The 16,548-nt window shown below is 43.8% G+C and overlaps 2 protein-coding genes across 11 annotated transcripts in view; one reads left to right on the top strand and one right to left on the bottom strand.

The window, feature by feature from the left end:
* Positions 1–3,851, top strand: part of map1ab (microtubule-associated protein 1Ab) — a 36,826-nt gene extending 32,975 nt beyond the window's left edge. Inside the window, exon 7 of the mRNA XM_088297577.1 lies at positions 142–3,851. Within this exon, the coding sequence (XP_088153703.1) occupies positions 142–297 (156 nt within the window). The 3' untranslated portion in view covers positions 298–3,851. The remainder of the gene's footprint in view (positions 1–141) is intronic.
* Positions 3,852–10,056: 6,205 nt separating this feature from the next.
* ppip5k1b (diphosphoinositol pentakisphosphate kinase 1b) overlaps positions 10,057–16,548 on the bottom strand; it is a 32,462-nt gene continuing 25,970 nt past the window's right edge. For 2 of the 10 annotated variants that reach the window (XM_088298221.1, XM_088298220.1), the window contains exons 26-31: positions 15,652–15,801; positions 14,347–14,409; positions 13,918–13,953; positions 12,745–12,882; positions 12,236–12,349; positions 10,057–11,024 (exon numbers count right to left, since the gene is read on the bottom strand). In XM_088298221.1, coding sequence (XP_088154347.1) covers positions 10,933–11,024; positions 12,236–12,349; positions 12,745–12,882; positions 13,918–13,953; positions 14,347–14,409; positions 15,652–15,801 — 593 coding nt within the window. In that variant the 3' untranslated portion in view covers positions 10,057–10,932. Of the gene's footprint in view, positions 11,025–12,235; positions 12,350–12,744; positions 12,883–13,917; positions 13,954–14,346; positions 14,410–15,651; positions 15,802–16,548 lie in introns of those variants that run through there. The other 8 variants (XM_088298222.1, XM_088298223.1, XM_088298226.1 and 5 more) reach the window with 8 other exon arrangements.

The following is a 16,548-nucleotide window of genomic DNA, read 5'->3' as shown; positions in this document are numbered from 1 at the left end:
TTGGCTAAAAATGCTGTTGTGTATGTATATATATATGTATATATATAAACCACTACAAACTAAAACTTTGAATCTAAAGCTCACAGTGCACATAGGGACTTGTATTCTGATTGCTCTTTGTTCTCTGCAACGTTTTGAAAGGTGACCCTGATCCCGACGCACGACACTGAAGTGACCCGCGAGTGGTACCAGCGCACGCACGAGAGGCAGCAGGACCTCAACATCATGGTCCTGGCCTCCAGCAGCACCGTGGTCATGCAAGACGAGTCTTTCCCCGCCTGCAAGATCGAGTTCTGACTTTCCCACGCGACCCTGCAATCGATCATTCACTTCAGAGCGAAATGCAATTAGCGGCAGTTTTCTAGTTCATGCACACTGGGAAAAAAAAGGTTGTGTTCAATTTCCTCCATTTTATTTCGCCCAGTGGTTGCACGAGATCAAATCAGCTGGATCCAGACACCGTCAAAATGTGTCGGGTTCCAAATATATTCATCTATTTGATTTAACCACATGTTGAAATAAAATTGTGCAAATTCAACACCATTTTTTTCAGTGCACTGTGGCAAACAAAATGGTGCCAAATCGGTAAAAAAGACAGAGACAATATTTGGTAAATCCGCACTTTTTTTGTTGTTTTTTCCTTTTATCCATTTTTTTTTGCAGAATTTCATTGAACTACCGGAGTGGTCACTTCGAGGCACATGTGCACAGTCAGGCATAATATCTTAACAAAATCATCTTGCCAACCTAATTATGTCAAACTGAGAAGAAAAAGCATAAAAAAAATAATAATAATAATAACGGAAATTGAACTGAGAGCCGTCCCTAATCATTTGACCCAATTGCTCATCATTTCTGAACGTTAATCTAATTTTTCTTGCATTTGCAAGCTGCAATAATTGTGTAGGTGTCCCTAATGAAGTGTCTCCTGACGGACCTTTCAGCCGAATTGTCTCGCTTCTGCTTTATAATCATTTATTTCATTTTGAATTTTTTTTTTTTGGGCGGGGGGGGGGTTGTTTCAATACTTGTTACCCTTGTGCTGCTTTGGAATAATTTCCAATAATTTATTTAGATTTTGTTTCTATTTTTGTAGTATAGTATACTGTGCGGCTTTTCCTAACAAACTGACCCTGGTTCTGCACTTCTCTGAACAACATTCATGAACGTTTTGTCGTTCTGACGTCAATATCAAGACGACGACTCTCTAATGTAGCAAACAGAAGCTTGTTTTCCAACAAAGCAAACGGACAAGACCAAACATGAAATTGGAAAAGTGTGAAGACTCACGTTGTCTTTGCACCAAGCCAGAATGCACTTTCCCCCCCACCCCCACCTGTGAAGGAAATGGGCGGGGCTTAGTTGTTTGTATTGAAGCACAGAGATGACCTCAACAAGCGCGCACACACTTTGTAATATGTAAATATTGATTATAACGAGAAGTATTTATAAACGGGCATGAATGAATGTTAAGCGCGACACTTGCAGGAATGTCTTACTTTGTTTCATTTTTTTTTTCTTTCTTTCTTTTTTAAATACTGCGCGCTCGAGGGGTCGTTCACAATGTCGTCCGGTTAATGATTTTTATTTTATCGCTCTAAAATTGCAAATAATTCTGCTTGTAATCTTCTAACCGATCATTTTCTTTATCGTTTTGGGCTCATTTTACGCAACTCCGATTCTATTTTTCACCAACTTGTACGATGCATTCCAGAAAACTGGCAACTAGTTCAACTCAAGTCATTTTCAAACGTTTTTATTGATTTGTTAACATGACGCTAAAATTCATTTGGGCAATCTTGCTAATCGGCTAACATAACGTCATACTCCAAAAGTCAATTGCAAGAAAAAAAAAACACAAAAAAAAACCCAACATTTTTTTCTTTTTTTGTTTTCATACGTCGCTTATCACAAGCACGACAATTTTTCTCGCAACATCGCAAACTCGCTTCAGTAAAATGCTAAATGAATTCTCGCAACATTACGACTTATGAAAGAATTTATGCCCAATAACATAACTTTATTTTCATAAACAATATAACATTTTCTCAAATTTAATCCTTTTATCTTTACTCCGAAACAGCTTCATTCTTTTTTTTTTTTTTTTCAACTTTATTCTCGCAAAAGTACGACAACAATACAATTCTTCGCTTCTTGCAAACAATTTCAGATAACATTCCTACATACATTATTACTTTTTGGACGTAATCTTACGTTGAATATTTTGACTTTTGTCTCATAACTTGGATTTTTTTTATAGAATTGAGATTTTCAAACGGTCGTCAGTTACGACTTTCGGGTGTGTTGATTTTGCATAGCGCCACCCCCTAATGAGTGAGAAAACAATCACAAGACGCGTTCTTCACCTTCAGATTAAGGCCAGCGAGAAGGCCTTATTGTCACCAACTCGTGATTTGATTGGCTATCGCAACTGCCTATCAACTGTATGAGCCCCCACACTCACACAGAAGAGACGCCCGCACGATTGTACCCGAAGGCCTCGGACGAATTGTGCGTGCTACTGGTATTGTGAAATCTGCCCGGCAACAGGAGCTCGCTGAATTCTGATGAAATAAAAACTCTCACCTAAAAATTCAACACCAGGATATAATATGACATCAATGTGAAGAATATGATCCTTTTTTTTTTTTTTACATCATGTTAGGCCAGCACAGAAGGCCTTAATGGCCTTGACGGCCCACCACTGTTATCCAAACAAAACGACACATTTTCTCGTAACATTTTCACGTGAAAATAACTCATGATACAAGGTCTCTCGTCAAAAACGACAACTTTATTCTCGCTGCAATACTTTCCTGTGATTGCGTCATTATCCTCATCGCGTTACAACTTTTCCCTGATCACAACTAACCCCGTAAAAATTGGATTTTTGGCCTTCGCTTTCTCCGTACAAACATTCGATATATCCACGTCAATTTATCAATGTTTGAATTGTTGACATGTCGCGTACTAAATGGCATTTAAAAGGCTTTGAATGAGTGGAAATAGATCAAAGGAAAATTTGTAATATCTTTGCACGGCCCGTCGCATTAAAAAATTTCCAACCTGTCAGTTTTCTGGAACGTAGCATCCGCAACACGCGCTCGCTCGCGAACTCGGTTTTCACGACACGACGACGCCACGGAAGCAAACGACTTTCTCGGCAGGGCCTCCAAGTTCCGAACGAGCGGTTTTCCACTGCGTCCGGATGCGATTTTCTCGGCATTCCTCTGTGACTTTTCCCGGCAAGGCCAGAACGTAGTATTTTTGTGAATGTAAAAAGGCACCGACAAGTCCAAAGTGGATTGAAACGGCAACACAGGCACAGCAACTCCTCGAACAGAACCCGTGACGGCCTCGGCTGCGACTTTCTCCCGACGATGACTTGATTCAAAAGTCCAAACGGTCAAACACAACGCGAATGTACCGCACACACACACACACACACACACACACACAAACACAAACACTTTGTACATATCTGTGAACGTAACATTTTGCTTCGACAGTAATTCCAACCTTCCAAGAGAACATCGTGTAATCCTCTCGCATGTGACTTATTTGGTTCTAATCTTGAATGTAATCGTGGAACCTGGAAGTAGCGCTAACGCAAAAGTCTGAACGCCGATTTCAGCTGTGCTTGTTTCTTTCTGTCGTTCTCAAGATGCTGTACAGCGCTAACTTGTTTGACGCTCTCTCTTTCTCCGGAAACGTATAGCAAGTTTCTTCTTCTCTGGCTCAACTCTTTCAACTTTCGCTGTCTCTCTCTGGTCAAGTAGATGTGCTGCACACGCATTCATCGTAAAAGGGAAACTGCTCGGTGATCATCAATTAAAGTACACTCAACTCAACTTTGTGTGTGTTTTTTTTTCTCCCGTGCCACCTCACAGTTTGTTTTTCGAGCTCATCAGTTATGATCAAAATCATCCACATTGAATTCACCGATGGCAATCGTTGCGAATTTGGTGATTCAGATGGCATCGTCAATCGCGCCAAGCGCCGCAAGTCTCGATCGCTTCTCTTTGAGTGATTTGGAGTGGCGACGATTAATTGGCAACTAATGATTGGCAAATTTATCGATTATTGTTTTCGAGAATCGTTTAATTATTTGGATAACCTTTTTGTAGTTTAGAAATAACTGAATTTAAGCCTGTCAGTAGTTTCTGTAGTGGTCCAGAACAGTAGTCTCTTTATTTATATATATATATATATATATATATATATATATATATATATATATACTGATGGAGTGTTAAATGCACTGTAGAAGTTTGGAGAATTGGTTTGAAGAAAAATTGTTCGTATGATACGATGAACACAGCCCCAATGGCATCATTTTTTTGGAGGTGCTTTCTGTGGGTCGGCGGTCCAGTGGCGAAGGCTCTCAGCGAGTCAATTACATTGGAAGGTATCACCATGGCTACGTACAGTGGCAATAAGATCAGGCATGACTCATCACTTTTCTTGAAAGCTTTTGTGAACGGGAGAGAGGTTAAGGAGCGGGACAAGGTGAAAAGAAAAGCGAGGACGTGAAGAGAGCGAACAAGAGGAGAAAATGCAGACGCGAGGAAAAAGAGGAAAGAACAAGGTATGGTGACAAGGACGTGAGGAGAGGGTTTATGGTAGGGTTAGGGTTAGGGGTAGGGTTAGGGTTTATGGTAGGGTTAGGGGTAGGGTTAGGGTTTATGGTAGGGTTAGGGGTAGGGTTAGGGTTATTGGTAGGGTTAGGGGTAGGGTTAGGGTTAGGAATAGGGTTAGGGTTGTGGTTAATGGTAGGGTTAGGGTTAGGGTTAATGGTAGGGTTAGGGTTAGGGTTTATGGTAGGGTTAGGGTTTGGGTTTATGGTAGTGTTAGGGTTAGGGTTAGGGGTAGGGTTAGGGTGAGGGTTAGGGGTAGAGTTAGGGTTAGGGTTATGGTTAGGGTTAGGGTTTATGGTAGGGTTAGGGGTAGGGTTAGGGTTAGGGTTTATGGTAGGGTTAGGGTTAGGGTTAGGATAAGGGTTAGGGGAGGGTTAGGGTTTATGGTGGGGTTAGGGTTAGGGTTTATGGTAGGGTTAGGGTTATTGGTAGGGTTAGGGGTAGGGTTAGGGTTAGGAATAGGGTTAGGGTTGTGGTTAATGGTAGGGTTAGGGTTAATGGTAGGGTTAGGGTTAGGGTTTATGGTAGGGTTAGGGTTTGGGTTTATGGTAGTGTTAGGGTTAGGGGTAGGGGTAGTGTTAGGGTTAGGGTTATGGTTAGGGTTTATGGTAGGGTTAGGGTTTATGGTAGGGTTAGGGGTAGGGTTTATGGTAGGGTTAGGGTTAGGGTTAGGATAAGGGTTAGGGGAGGGTTAGGGTTTATGGTGGGGTTAGGGTTAGGGTTTATGGTAGGGTTAGGGTTATTGGTAGGGTTAGGGGTAGGGTTAGGGTTAGGGTTGTGGTTAATGGTAGGGTTAGGGTTAGGGTTTATGGTAGGGTTAGGGTTTGGGTTTATGGTAGTGTTAGGGTTAGGGGTAGGGGTAGTGTTAGGGTTAGGGGTAGGGTGAGGGGGAGGGTTAGGGGTAGAGTTAGGGTTATGGTTAGGGTTAGGGTTTATGGTAGGGTTAGGGTTTATGGTAGGGTTAGGGGTAGGGTTAGGGTTTATGGTAGGGTTAGGGTTTATGGTAGGGTTAGGGGTAGGGTTAGGGTTAGGTGTAGGGTTAGGGTTAGGGTTTATGGTAGGGTTAGGGTTTATGGTAGGGTTAGGAGTAGGGTTAGGGTTAATGTAGGGTTAGGGTTAGGGGTAGGGTTAGGGCTAGGGCTAGGGTTTATGGTAGGTTTAGGGGTAGGGTTTGGGTTAGGAATAGGGTTAGGGTTGTGGTTAATGGTAGGGTTAGGGTTAGGGTTTATGGTAGGGTTAGGGTTTGGGTTTATGGTAGTGTTAGGGTTAGGGGTAGGGGTAGTGTTAGGGTTAGGGTTAGGGTGAGGGTTAATGGTAGGGTTAGGGGTAGGGTTAGGGTTTATGGTAGGGTTAGGGTTTATGGTAGGGGTAGGGGTAGGGTTAGGGTTTATGGTAGGGTTAGGGTTTATGGTAGGGTTAGGGTTTATGGTAGGGTTAGGGGTAGGGTTAGGGTTAGGTGTAGGGTTAGGGTTTGGGTTTATGGTAGGGTTAGGAGTAGGGTTAGGGTTAATGTAGGGTTAGGGTTAGGGGTAGGGTTAGGGCTAGGGTTAGGGTTTATGGTAGGGTTCGGGTTAGGGTTAGGGTTAATGTAGGGTTAGGGTTAGGGGTAGGGTTAGGGCTAGGGTTAGGGTTAATGGTAGGGTCTGGGTTCGGGTTAGGTTTATGGTAGGTTTAGGGTTAGGGTTTATGGTAAGGTTAATGGTAGGGTTAGGGTTCGGGTTTATGGTAGGGTTAGGGTTAGGGGTAGGGTTAGGGTTTATGGTAGGGTTAGGGTTAGGGTTAGGGGTAGGGTTAGGGGTGGGATTAAGGTATATGGTAGGGTTAGGAGGAGGGTTAGGGGTAGGGTTAGTGTTAGGGTTTATGGTAGGGTTAGGGATAGGGTTTTTGGTAGGGTTAGGGGTAGGGTTAGGGTTAGGGTTAATGGTAGGGTTAGGGGTAGGGTTAGGGTTAGGGTTAGGGGTAGGGTTAGGGTTTATGGTAGGGTTAGGGTTAGGGTTAGGGATAGGGCTAGGGTTGTGGTTGATTTTAGGGTTAGGGCTAGGGTTAGGGTTAATGCTAGGGTTAGGGTTAGGGTTTATGGTAGGGTTAGGGTTTGGGTTTATGTTAGGGTTAGAGTTAGGATTAATGGTAGTGTTAGGGTTAGGGTTAGGGGTAGGGTTAGGGGTAGAGTTAGGGTTAGGGGTAGAGTTAGGGTTAGGGGTAGAGTTAGGGTTAGGGGTAGGGTTTGGGTATATGGTAGGGTTAGGGTTCGGGTTAGGGGGAGGGTTAGGGCTAGGCTTAGGGTTAGGATTAATGGTAGCGTTATGGTTAGGGGTAGGGTTTATGGTAGTGTTAGGGTTAGGGGTAGGGGTAGTGTTAGGGTTAGGGGTAGGGTTTTGGTATATGGTAGGGTTAGGGGTCGGGTTAGGGGGAGGGTTAGGTCTAGGGTTAGGGTTAGGGTTATGGTTAGGGTTGGGTTAGGGTTAGGTGTAGGGTTAGGGTTAGGGTTTATGGTAGGGTTAGGTTAGGGTTTATGGTAGGGTTATGGTTAGGGTTTATGGTAGGGTTAGGGTTTATGGTAGGGTTAGGGGTCAGGTTAGGGTTCGGGTTAGGTTTAGGGTTAGGGTTTATGGTAGGGTTAGGGTTAGGGTTTATGGTAGGGGTAGGTTAGGGTTAGGGTTAGGGTTAGGGTATATAGTAGCGTTAGGGTTCAGGTTAGGGGGAGGGTTAGGGTTAAGGTTAGGGTTATGGTTAGGGTTGGGTTAGGGTTAGAGTTAGGGTTTATGGTAGGGTTAGGGTTTGGTTTAGGGTTAATGGTAGGGTTAGGGTTGGGGTTTGGGTTAATGGTAGGGTTAGGGTGAGGGGTAGGTTTAGGGTTGGGGTAGGGTTAGGGGTTAGGGTTAGGGTTTATGGTAGGGTTAGGGTTAGGGTTTATGATAGGGTTAGGGTTAGGGTAAATGGTAGGGTTGGGATTTGGGTTAATGGTAGGGTTAGGGTTATGGGTAGGTTTAGGGTTGGGGTAAGGGTTAGGGTTAGGGTAAATGGTAGGGTTAGGGTTGGGGTTTCGGTTCATGGTAGGGTTAGGGTTATGGGTAGGTTTAGGGTTGGGGTAAGGGTTCGGGTTGGGGTTAGGGGTCAGGGGTTAGGGTTCGGGGTTACGGTTAGGGTTTATGGTAGGGGTAGGGGTAGGGTTAGGGTTAATGTAGGGTTAGGGTTAGGGTTAATGGTAGGGTTAGGGTTAGGGTTAATGGTAGGGTTAGGGTTAGCGTTTATGGTAGGGTTAGGGTTAATGGTAGGGTTCGGGTTAGGTGTAGGGTTAGGGTTAGGGTTAGGTTTAGGGTTCGGGTTAGGGGTTAGGGTTAGGATTAGGGTTAGGGTTAGGGTTAGGGTTAGGTTTAGGGTTAGGGGTAGGGTTAGGGGTAGGGTTAGGGTTAATGGTAGGGTTAGGGTTATGGTTTATGGTAGGGTTAGGGTTAGGGGTAGGGTTAATGGTAGGGTTAGGGTTAGGGTTACTGCTCGGGTTCGGGTTAGGGTAAGGGTTAGGGTTGCTGCTACGGTTAGGGTTTGGGTTAGGGTTAGGGGTTGGGTTAGGGTTACTGCTAGGGTTAGGGTTCGGGTTACTGCTAGGGTTAGTGTTAGGGTTAGGGGTAGGCTGAGGGTTAGGGTTACTGCTAGGGTTAGGGTTAGGGGTTAGGGTTAGGGGTAGGGTTAGGGTTTATGTTAGGGGTAGGTTAGGGTTAGGGTTAGGGGTTAGGTTTAGGGTTAGGGTTTATGGTAGGGTTAGGTTTAGGGTTAATGGTAGGGTTAGGGTTTATGGTAGGGTTAGGGTTAATGGTAGGGTTAGGGTTAGGGTTAATGAAAGGGTTAGGGTTAGGGTTTATGGTAGGGTTAGGGTTAGGTGTAGGGTTAATGGTAGGGTTAGGGGTAGGGGTAGGGTTAGGGTTAGGTTTAGGGTTAGGGTTAGGGTTTATGGTAGGGGTAGGTTAGGGTTAGGGTTAGAGTTCGGGTTCGGGTTTATGGTAGGGTTATGGTTCGGGTTAGGGTTTATGGTAGGCGTAGGTTAGGATTAGGGTTGGGGTTTATGGTAGGGTTGGGTTAGGGTTAGAGTTAGGGTTTATGGTAGGGTTAGGGTTAGGGGTAGTTTTAGGGTTTATGGTAGGGTTAGGGCTTGTGTTAATGGTAGGGTTAGGGTTAGAGTTAGGGTTTATGGTAGGGTTAGGTTTAGGGGTAGGGTTAGGGTTTATGGTAGGGTTAGGGCTTGTGTTAATGGTAGGGTTAGGGTTAGGCTTAGGGTTTATGGTAGGGTTATGGTTCGGGTTAGGGTTCATGGTAGGGTTAGGGTTTATGGTAGGGGTAGTTTAGGATTAGGGTTAGGGTTTATGGTGGGGTTAGGGTTAGGGGTAGGGGTAGGGGGTATGGTAGGGTTAGGGTTTATGGTAGGGGTAGTTTAGGATTAGGGTTAGGGTTTATGGTAGGGTTAGGGTTCGGGTTAAGGGTAGGGTTTGGGTTTATTGTAGGGGGTAGGGTTAGGGTCAGGGTCAGGGTTAAGGTTATATTCCTCATCAATTTCGCTTTGCAAAGGGACATTTTATTGACATAATCTAACATCAATATACAATGAGCATGTACATTCGTACAAAATGTAAAAACATTGTTGCTGGGGGGGGCCGAATTATTTTTCTTATTGGTAGAGGGGCGGCGGCAAGGTGGCCGACTGGTTAGTAAGATGGCCACACAGTGAGAGACAGCATCGGGCGTGGGTTTGACCCCGGCTCCGGCCATCCTGTGTGGAGTTTGCATGTTCTCCCCGTGCTTGCGTGGGTTTCCTCCAGGTACTCCGGTTTCCTCCCACATTCCAAAAACATGCATGGCAGGCCGATTGAACACTCTAAATTGCCGCTTGGTATGAGTGTGAGCGCGGATGGTTGTTCGTCTAGGTGTGCCCTGCAATTGGCTGGCAACCCGTTCAGGGTGTCCCCCGCCTACTGCCCGAAGATAGCTGGGATAGGCTCCAGCACCCCCGCGACCCTAGTGAGGAGAAGCGGTACAGAAGATGGATGGATGGATGGGTAGGGGGCGGCGTGACAGAAAATAATTGAGAAGCACTGCCCTAACTCAAACCCTACCACTAACCCTACCTCTAACCTAAGCCCTAGCCTAACAAACAGTAACCCTACCTCTACCCCTAACCGTAACAGTAACCCTAACCCTCCCCCTCGTCATAACCCTAACCCTAACCCTACCCCTACACTTAGCCCTAACCCCAACCCTAACCCTGCCCCTAGCCCTAAACCTAACCTTAGCCCTTACCCTAACCCAAAACGTGTTGCGTTGTCTAAGATTGCAAAGTGCAAAGGTTAGGGCTAGGGTTCGTGGTATTATTTGGGTTGTGGTACTTTTACTGTTACTGTCATCGTGCACTGAAATAAAAGACTTAAAGTACAGAACTTGAAATATGTAGACAGTTTTTATTTCCTCATTTTGGTACTGTAACACTTTGTCTGACTTTTCTTTGGGATGTAATGAAATGAAAACATGAAAAACAATGACAAATGTTACATCCACAACGGCCATCAGTGCTTCGCCATCCAAATGAAGCAAACTCCAAGCCAACGTACACGTACAGACATTTGTTCGAGAAGAGTTGTGACGCACTCCAGCACAACCCAAACAAACTTCCCCGTTGGGTAAAAAAGTGGTTTCGTCCAAGTATTGCTGCTCAAATTTGGTGGGACGTCTTTGGAAAATGCGGAGTTCGCAAAACTAAATTGACACGGCATCATCATAAATGGCATCATCAGTGCATACAACATCACATGCAGTGCTGATCAAAACGGGAAATCAATTAAAAAAAACAAAAAACAAAACAATCTAATCACATTTGATTCATGGCAAACTAAACATTCATCTCAACTAGACCTTCAGCAAAAGATTTTCTGTAATCTTCGACAGCTACATTTCAAATAAACCTGGTCTTGTTTGACGTAAACCAAAAACTATTAGAACAGCAAAACAAAATGATACCCTGCATCCCCAATTTGGACAATTGTGTGAAATTATTTGAACATTTTTCATGTTGTGACTAATTGTTCAAAAAAACAAAGAAAAAGAAAGTCAAAACTTTCCTGCTCCTAATCTTTGTAGCTCAAAAAGAAAACATAGTCGTCGAAGCACTAGGCACACCTGGTGTTGAAATACCACAGAGTCTCAGTCAAAAATGTTTCGCCCAGGCCTGGATGAAGTCTGATTGCTGCAGTCAGCATAAACAAATTGGGGGTGATCATAAAGTGCATCAAACAAGAAGTTGTGTGTTGGTTTACTCGCTGAAGTTGAAGTTGAGGGCAGAGTTGTCCATGACGGGGGAAGAAGGGCCAGCACTGGACACAGCACTGGAAGGTACACTACCATCTTAAAAAAAAGAATAAATAAATAAATCAAGAATCACAAAAACATGACTGTGTTATTAACATATTATTAGTGTTATGATAGTATTACCTTGCTATTACAATGTTATCACAGATATTAGCATTTGATTCCCTAACACCCTGACCATAATATCCACTATTACCATGTTATTACATATGACCTGTTATTACAGTTATCACAGTTGTCACACGCTATTACCATGTTATTACATTGGCATATTACCAACAATTACATACCATCTTTACTAAAATGTGCCAATTAAAAATCTATTTTGCATATGCTACACATTATTAGGTACCCGATTAATATACACCAATGATTTGTCACAAAAAACTCTTTGTATATACCTTTGCGTTAATTTTCCCAACCCTAGAAAATCGAGGAATGATCCTAACTTTCTATTATTTATACTGAATGATTATATCCAACGTTGACACTATTTGAGCAAATCTGGTACAACATTGTGGATTATGTCATTCATCTCAGTTTTTGGATGTCATTTTGAGTACAGTGACGCGAGTCCGCGACATGGAGACAATGTAAAATCATTTGCGATGAATCACTGCTGCGTCCGACTCCTGCTGTTAAACCAGAAGAACAAAGGGCAGCACACATTGGCATGGCAACAAAGAAGTGTTCATCAGAACATCATGTGATGGTCCCACGGTCACAGCGTCGTACCATCAGGCCCCGAAGCCGAGCACGGTGAGTTTAGAATAACCAATCGGACAAGTTAGGCGACTGACAGTTTTTGTGAACAAAAACATTTACGTCAACGCACATTTTTAACTGACTAAAACTAAAAAACTAAAACTAAAACTAAAACTAGACTCGACTAAAACCTTCATTAATAAACAATAAGTGGGACTAAATCAACATGCATTTTCATGGACTCACGAAGACGAGATGCAAACACACAACTGACGGCAAAATTATTCTTTGCGGCGAATACAATGCGAGACTCACGGCAAAATAACGCCAAGCTCAATCGTATTTCGTGACAACTGCGTAGCATTTCAAAGTCCTGTTGGGGTAGGGTTAGTGTTAGGATTCGGGCTAGGTTGGGGTTAGGGTTAATAGTAGGGCTAGGATTAGGGATTGGGTGAGAGATTGGGTTAAGGCTAGGGTTAGGGGTGTTGTGATGCCACTCATGAGAAGTCAGACAGAGAAGTGAAGACGACGACGACACTCACGCCAAAGAGGCTGACTGGGCGGTCGCAGCGACGCCTCGGAGCCGGACGACGAGAGCGCCTGTTGGGGGCTGTAGAGCGACGTCTGACTCTGAGAGTCGAAGAGTCCCGACAGCGCTGCGGCACACAAGAACAGAAAAAAAAAACTGCTGGCTGTACGTACGTACGTTCAATTCAAAATGGACACGAAAAGCAGGCTCGAACGAGCACATTAGTATTGAACACATTTTTGAAATTAGATTCCTCGACGTGAGGATCAATGATGAAGTAACATGGAAACTTTTTATCTCCCAAGCTGTTTGAGAAAACCAAAATAAATGCAATTGTGCTTTTGCAAAAATGAGCAGTGTTTTTAATCAGTTTTGACCATTAACCAAATAAGCTCAAATTGAAAAACAATTTTCATAAACAAAATGCTGAAAAAAAAACATCTTATTGATCTGCCCTATATTGAACAAATATGGGCTGATTGTCGCCGGGCGTGCGTGCAATGCAAGCGTCGATGGCGCTACCCTTCATGGTCTTGGCGTGGGCCTCGCTGCTGCTCTCGCACACGGCGTTGAGGAACTCGTCCACCTGCTTCAGCGAGAGCAAGTTGTGCAGCGTCTCCAGCGGGTAGATGGAGGGCACCATCGAGCAGCCTTCGAACCCTAAAGAGGTCGGGCAAAATAAATAAATAAAATAAAATAAAAAAATAGAGTGTAGGAGTAACATGATGAGCTGAGACTTCTCGCAAGCATGTTGTGTGTAGAACCACGAGCAGAATGCTAAAGTCCAACACAAACTGCTCTGAAGCAAACAACAAGCCACATACTGTGATTTTTATTTTTCCACTGCAAAGGGCTCGCTCGCATGAGAATGACCATTCAAGGACGGCACAAAACTGTTGGACAGCAAACCAAAATTAAGAACTCTTGGTGCATTTTGTCACAAAAATCAACTCAAACCAAATTTTAGTATAGCAAACTAAAAAGAAAATGTCAACAAACATTTTGAGATTTGTCAGGCTGCAAGCTTAACCTAAAATATGTAATTTGTCAAATCGCCCACCAAAAAATTGAATAAAGAATTACACATGGGAAATTTGAGGAGTATGATTTGTTTGTCCGGCGTGACATTCCAAACCCGCGAAAAAATATTCGGACTACTCATGTTTGGGTAGTAGAAGACCCAGAGCCATGTCTGCCACCTAGTGGTGACAGGTGAAATTACACTTTGAAATAAATCAATTGTGAAAAGCCACATATAATTGAAGCTCATTGAAATGCAGTGGGGGAATAAAAACAACATTTTTTTGCAAACCCAAAACATTCTACAAAAAAAGAAAACATGAGGAAACCTTCAATATACAAATTATACCACAAAAAAAAAAAGGAGGGAATTTTCTACAGGATAGAGTTTAGCCTTGTCGGAGGTCTGCGCTGTGCTTTGACAGACTCTGACAGTGTTAAAGAAGTTTAAAAAAAAAAACTAACACAAACGCAAATGTATCGGCAGAAACCATGACAAACGCAAACTACAGACGCAGAAGCTCAGCCAGCATTTGGCAGCATCTCTCTTTTTGTCCAGCGGGGGTGCTAGAGGGCTCGACTATGACAGGCTGACCGGCTCAGCTCACGCACGGGTAGACGGCAGATTTTGGGGAGAAAGAAAATGACAGCCTCACAAATATAAAGAGAGCCCACCTCGGACACTCACCGCATCATCTTCATCTTGTTCTGCTGTTCAGAGAAAAAAAAAAAAGATTCCAGAATTCCTAATTGTGGGTCATTGAAAGAAAGTGGCCTGATTTTGTGAAGGAATTTCACAATTTCAAGAGTGCGGCTCGTGTGCAGCAGAAATGGAAAACCACCAAAGTGAGAAGAAGAAAAAGAAAAAAAATCAATTAAACGGCGACAAGTGATCTTTTTCTTTTATTGTTTTTTTTTTAAAGACGTGACGTTAGAGGGGAAAAGTGCAATAACTTCGGGAGAGAGAGAGGTCCCAAACAAAAACACCACTTTGTCCCGCATCCACACACAAATTTGTATTATCATTATTATTTTTTAAAACCATGCAAGAACCCCTAAAAAGTGTGGGGGAACAAAGAACACAAGAAATAAAAGCAGACATACCATTAGTCGGATGCCTGGCAAACGACACAGAAAATCTCTTTACTGGCGGCATAGACAACAGCTCTGAGGAGATAAGACAGGTAACTTGGAGTTACTGGCAGCTCCGCCCCTTTTGGACACACGTGGAGAGACACAGAAGGAGGGAGAGGAGCACGTCACCACGGTGAGCCGACGACATGGCACAAGCCACGAGGATGTCGGACATGTCCCAAGAAAGACGCTAGCGGCTGCTTCATAGAATGAGACACTAGAGGGCTCCGGCTTGGCAAAAAAATCCAAAACCACCCTCAAGTCTGGCAGCATGAGAGTCAGGAAAGAAGGTGAATCAAAAGATGAATTTGTTGCTTTTGCATTTTTTTGCAACACTTATTCCAAAAGGAGGACGAGGCTCAACGTGTGCAAAGAGACAGTAGCTCTCCATTTTAGTCTGTTTTATTTTCATTTTAACTTTTTTTAAATTTTTTAATTCTGTTAGTTCTAATTAGATCATATTTTAGATCAGATATTTTTTTTGGGGGGGTCATATTTAATGCTTTGTTTTAGTACTAGATTTTGTTAATATATGCAGTATTTGTCAAGGTCAAGATAATATATATATATATATATATATATATATATACATTTTTTTTTTTTTTTTGCATAAATGAAACGCTCAAACTGATGCAGGTCTTACTCATGGTACAATAAGTGACGTCATCTCAGCGCTCACGTGCCAGGAGAGCAGGTCAGTGACAAGATGCAACAGAAAGGTGTAGCAACAGTGCCCCCTAGTGGACACAGTGAACATTAGACCTTCCGGAATGCAGCGCATGCAATTTGCTGCAGAAACAACAAAGCTGCCAACAAGAGACGAGGAAGTTGAGTTTGACAACGGCCGACAAAATGAACACGACTGATCTGCCAAAGACAACCGATGGTGGGACGTGAAAATGGAAAGAGTGCGCAGGAGAAGGATATGATTGAATGGGCCCCGTCCGTCTTCCTGACGTAACAATTATCACCTCCCCAAAAATGAAGAAAACAGCACAACTGAGGCTTCCGCACAAGACAGAGTGAGGATTATTTTGCGTTCGTCAAAAAACAAAAGTAGAGAACCAAAGCAGGCTCATGCAAATCGGATCTGGCGTCGAGTCAGCACCATCATCACCATGATGAACGCCAAACAAGTTAGAACAGCCAGGTTTGGATTTTGGGCAAGAGCTTTGATTGTAGGATTGTCTAAATAAAGTATGTCAAAGATGGTTTGTGAAGAAAAGAAAAAAAAAACGGACTATTGGAGGGTGGAGGTCAGCGGCGCGAACGTACCGAACATGCCAATCTGGCAGGGCAGGCTGCCGGGGGACAGGGGGGGTTTTCGGTGGTGATGGTGGTGCGTGCGTACGTAGTCCCGCAGGTTGGGGGCGCTACAGGACACCCCCAGCATGGAGGCGCTGAAGAGGCCAGAGCAGTGCGAGCCTGTGTGACATAAGCCAGGTGGGAGGGGGAGAGGAAAGGAGGTGCAAGTGTGTTGGGGGGGGGGCGGTTGGGTGAAGGGTGAGCATTAGTTCATCACACACACCCACGCCCACGCACACACACACAAAGCGCTGCTGTTATTCACGACAGTCGGCTGCTCTGAATAACTGCCTTAAGAAGTGCGTCAACAAATAAGTTGCCGTTTGTTCCTGGAAACCACGACATGCAAACTGGCAGATGTGCGTGTTCACGTGCACGCACGTGCGAGCGCAACCGGTGAGTGCGTGCAGGCAATGTGGGTAAGGGAAAGAAGGAGGTGAAGGAGAGGTAAAAGCAGGAACAAAGTGCGTGCATGAATGAACAATGCCAATGTCGTCAACGGTTTGAATGTTGGCAAAGTTGATTTGCCCTTGGAAGGGACGAGGGGGGGTGACCTCAAAATGGAGTCTGCTCCACAGTCGTTGCTATAAAATTAAAAGTCGGACGTGCGTCTGCAAGGTTATCGCTGACACCTGCTGCTCACGTGACCTTGAACAAACTACGTGAAGTCTCTTGACAAAAAATGGTCTACACAAAATATGACAAACATAACCTCTAATTTATGTAAGCCAGTGTACACAATTTTGGGGTGAGCAAATTATAGCCCGACGGGCCGCAGACCTGCCCCGACAAATTCTTGTATCGCATATTTTTGCTTTCAATTAAAAGCAAAAATCATTCTAACTACGATGGATTGCATCTTGAAAT

The sequence above is a fragment of the Idiotropiscis lumnitzeri genome, chromosome 6 (assembly GCF_059441095.1).
Source record: "Idiotropiscis lumnitzeri isolate Australia: NSW breed Sydney's pygmy pipehorse chromosome 6, RoL_Ilum_1.0, whole genome shotgun sequence".
In the NCBI taxonomy this organism is placed as follows: Eukaryota; Metazoa; Chordata; class Actinopteri; order Syngnathiformes; family Syngnathidae; genus Idiotropiscis; species Idiotropiscis lumnitzeri.
The sequence above is the reverse complement of the archived record's forward strand: the minus strand, read 5'-3'. Positions and strand labels throughout refer to the sequence as shown.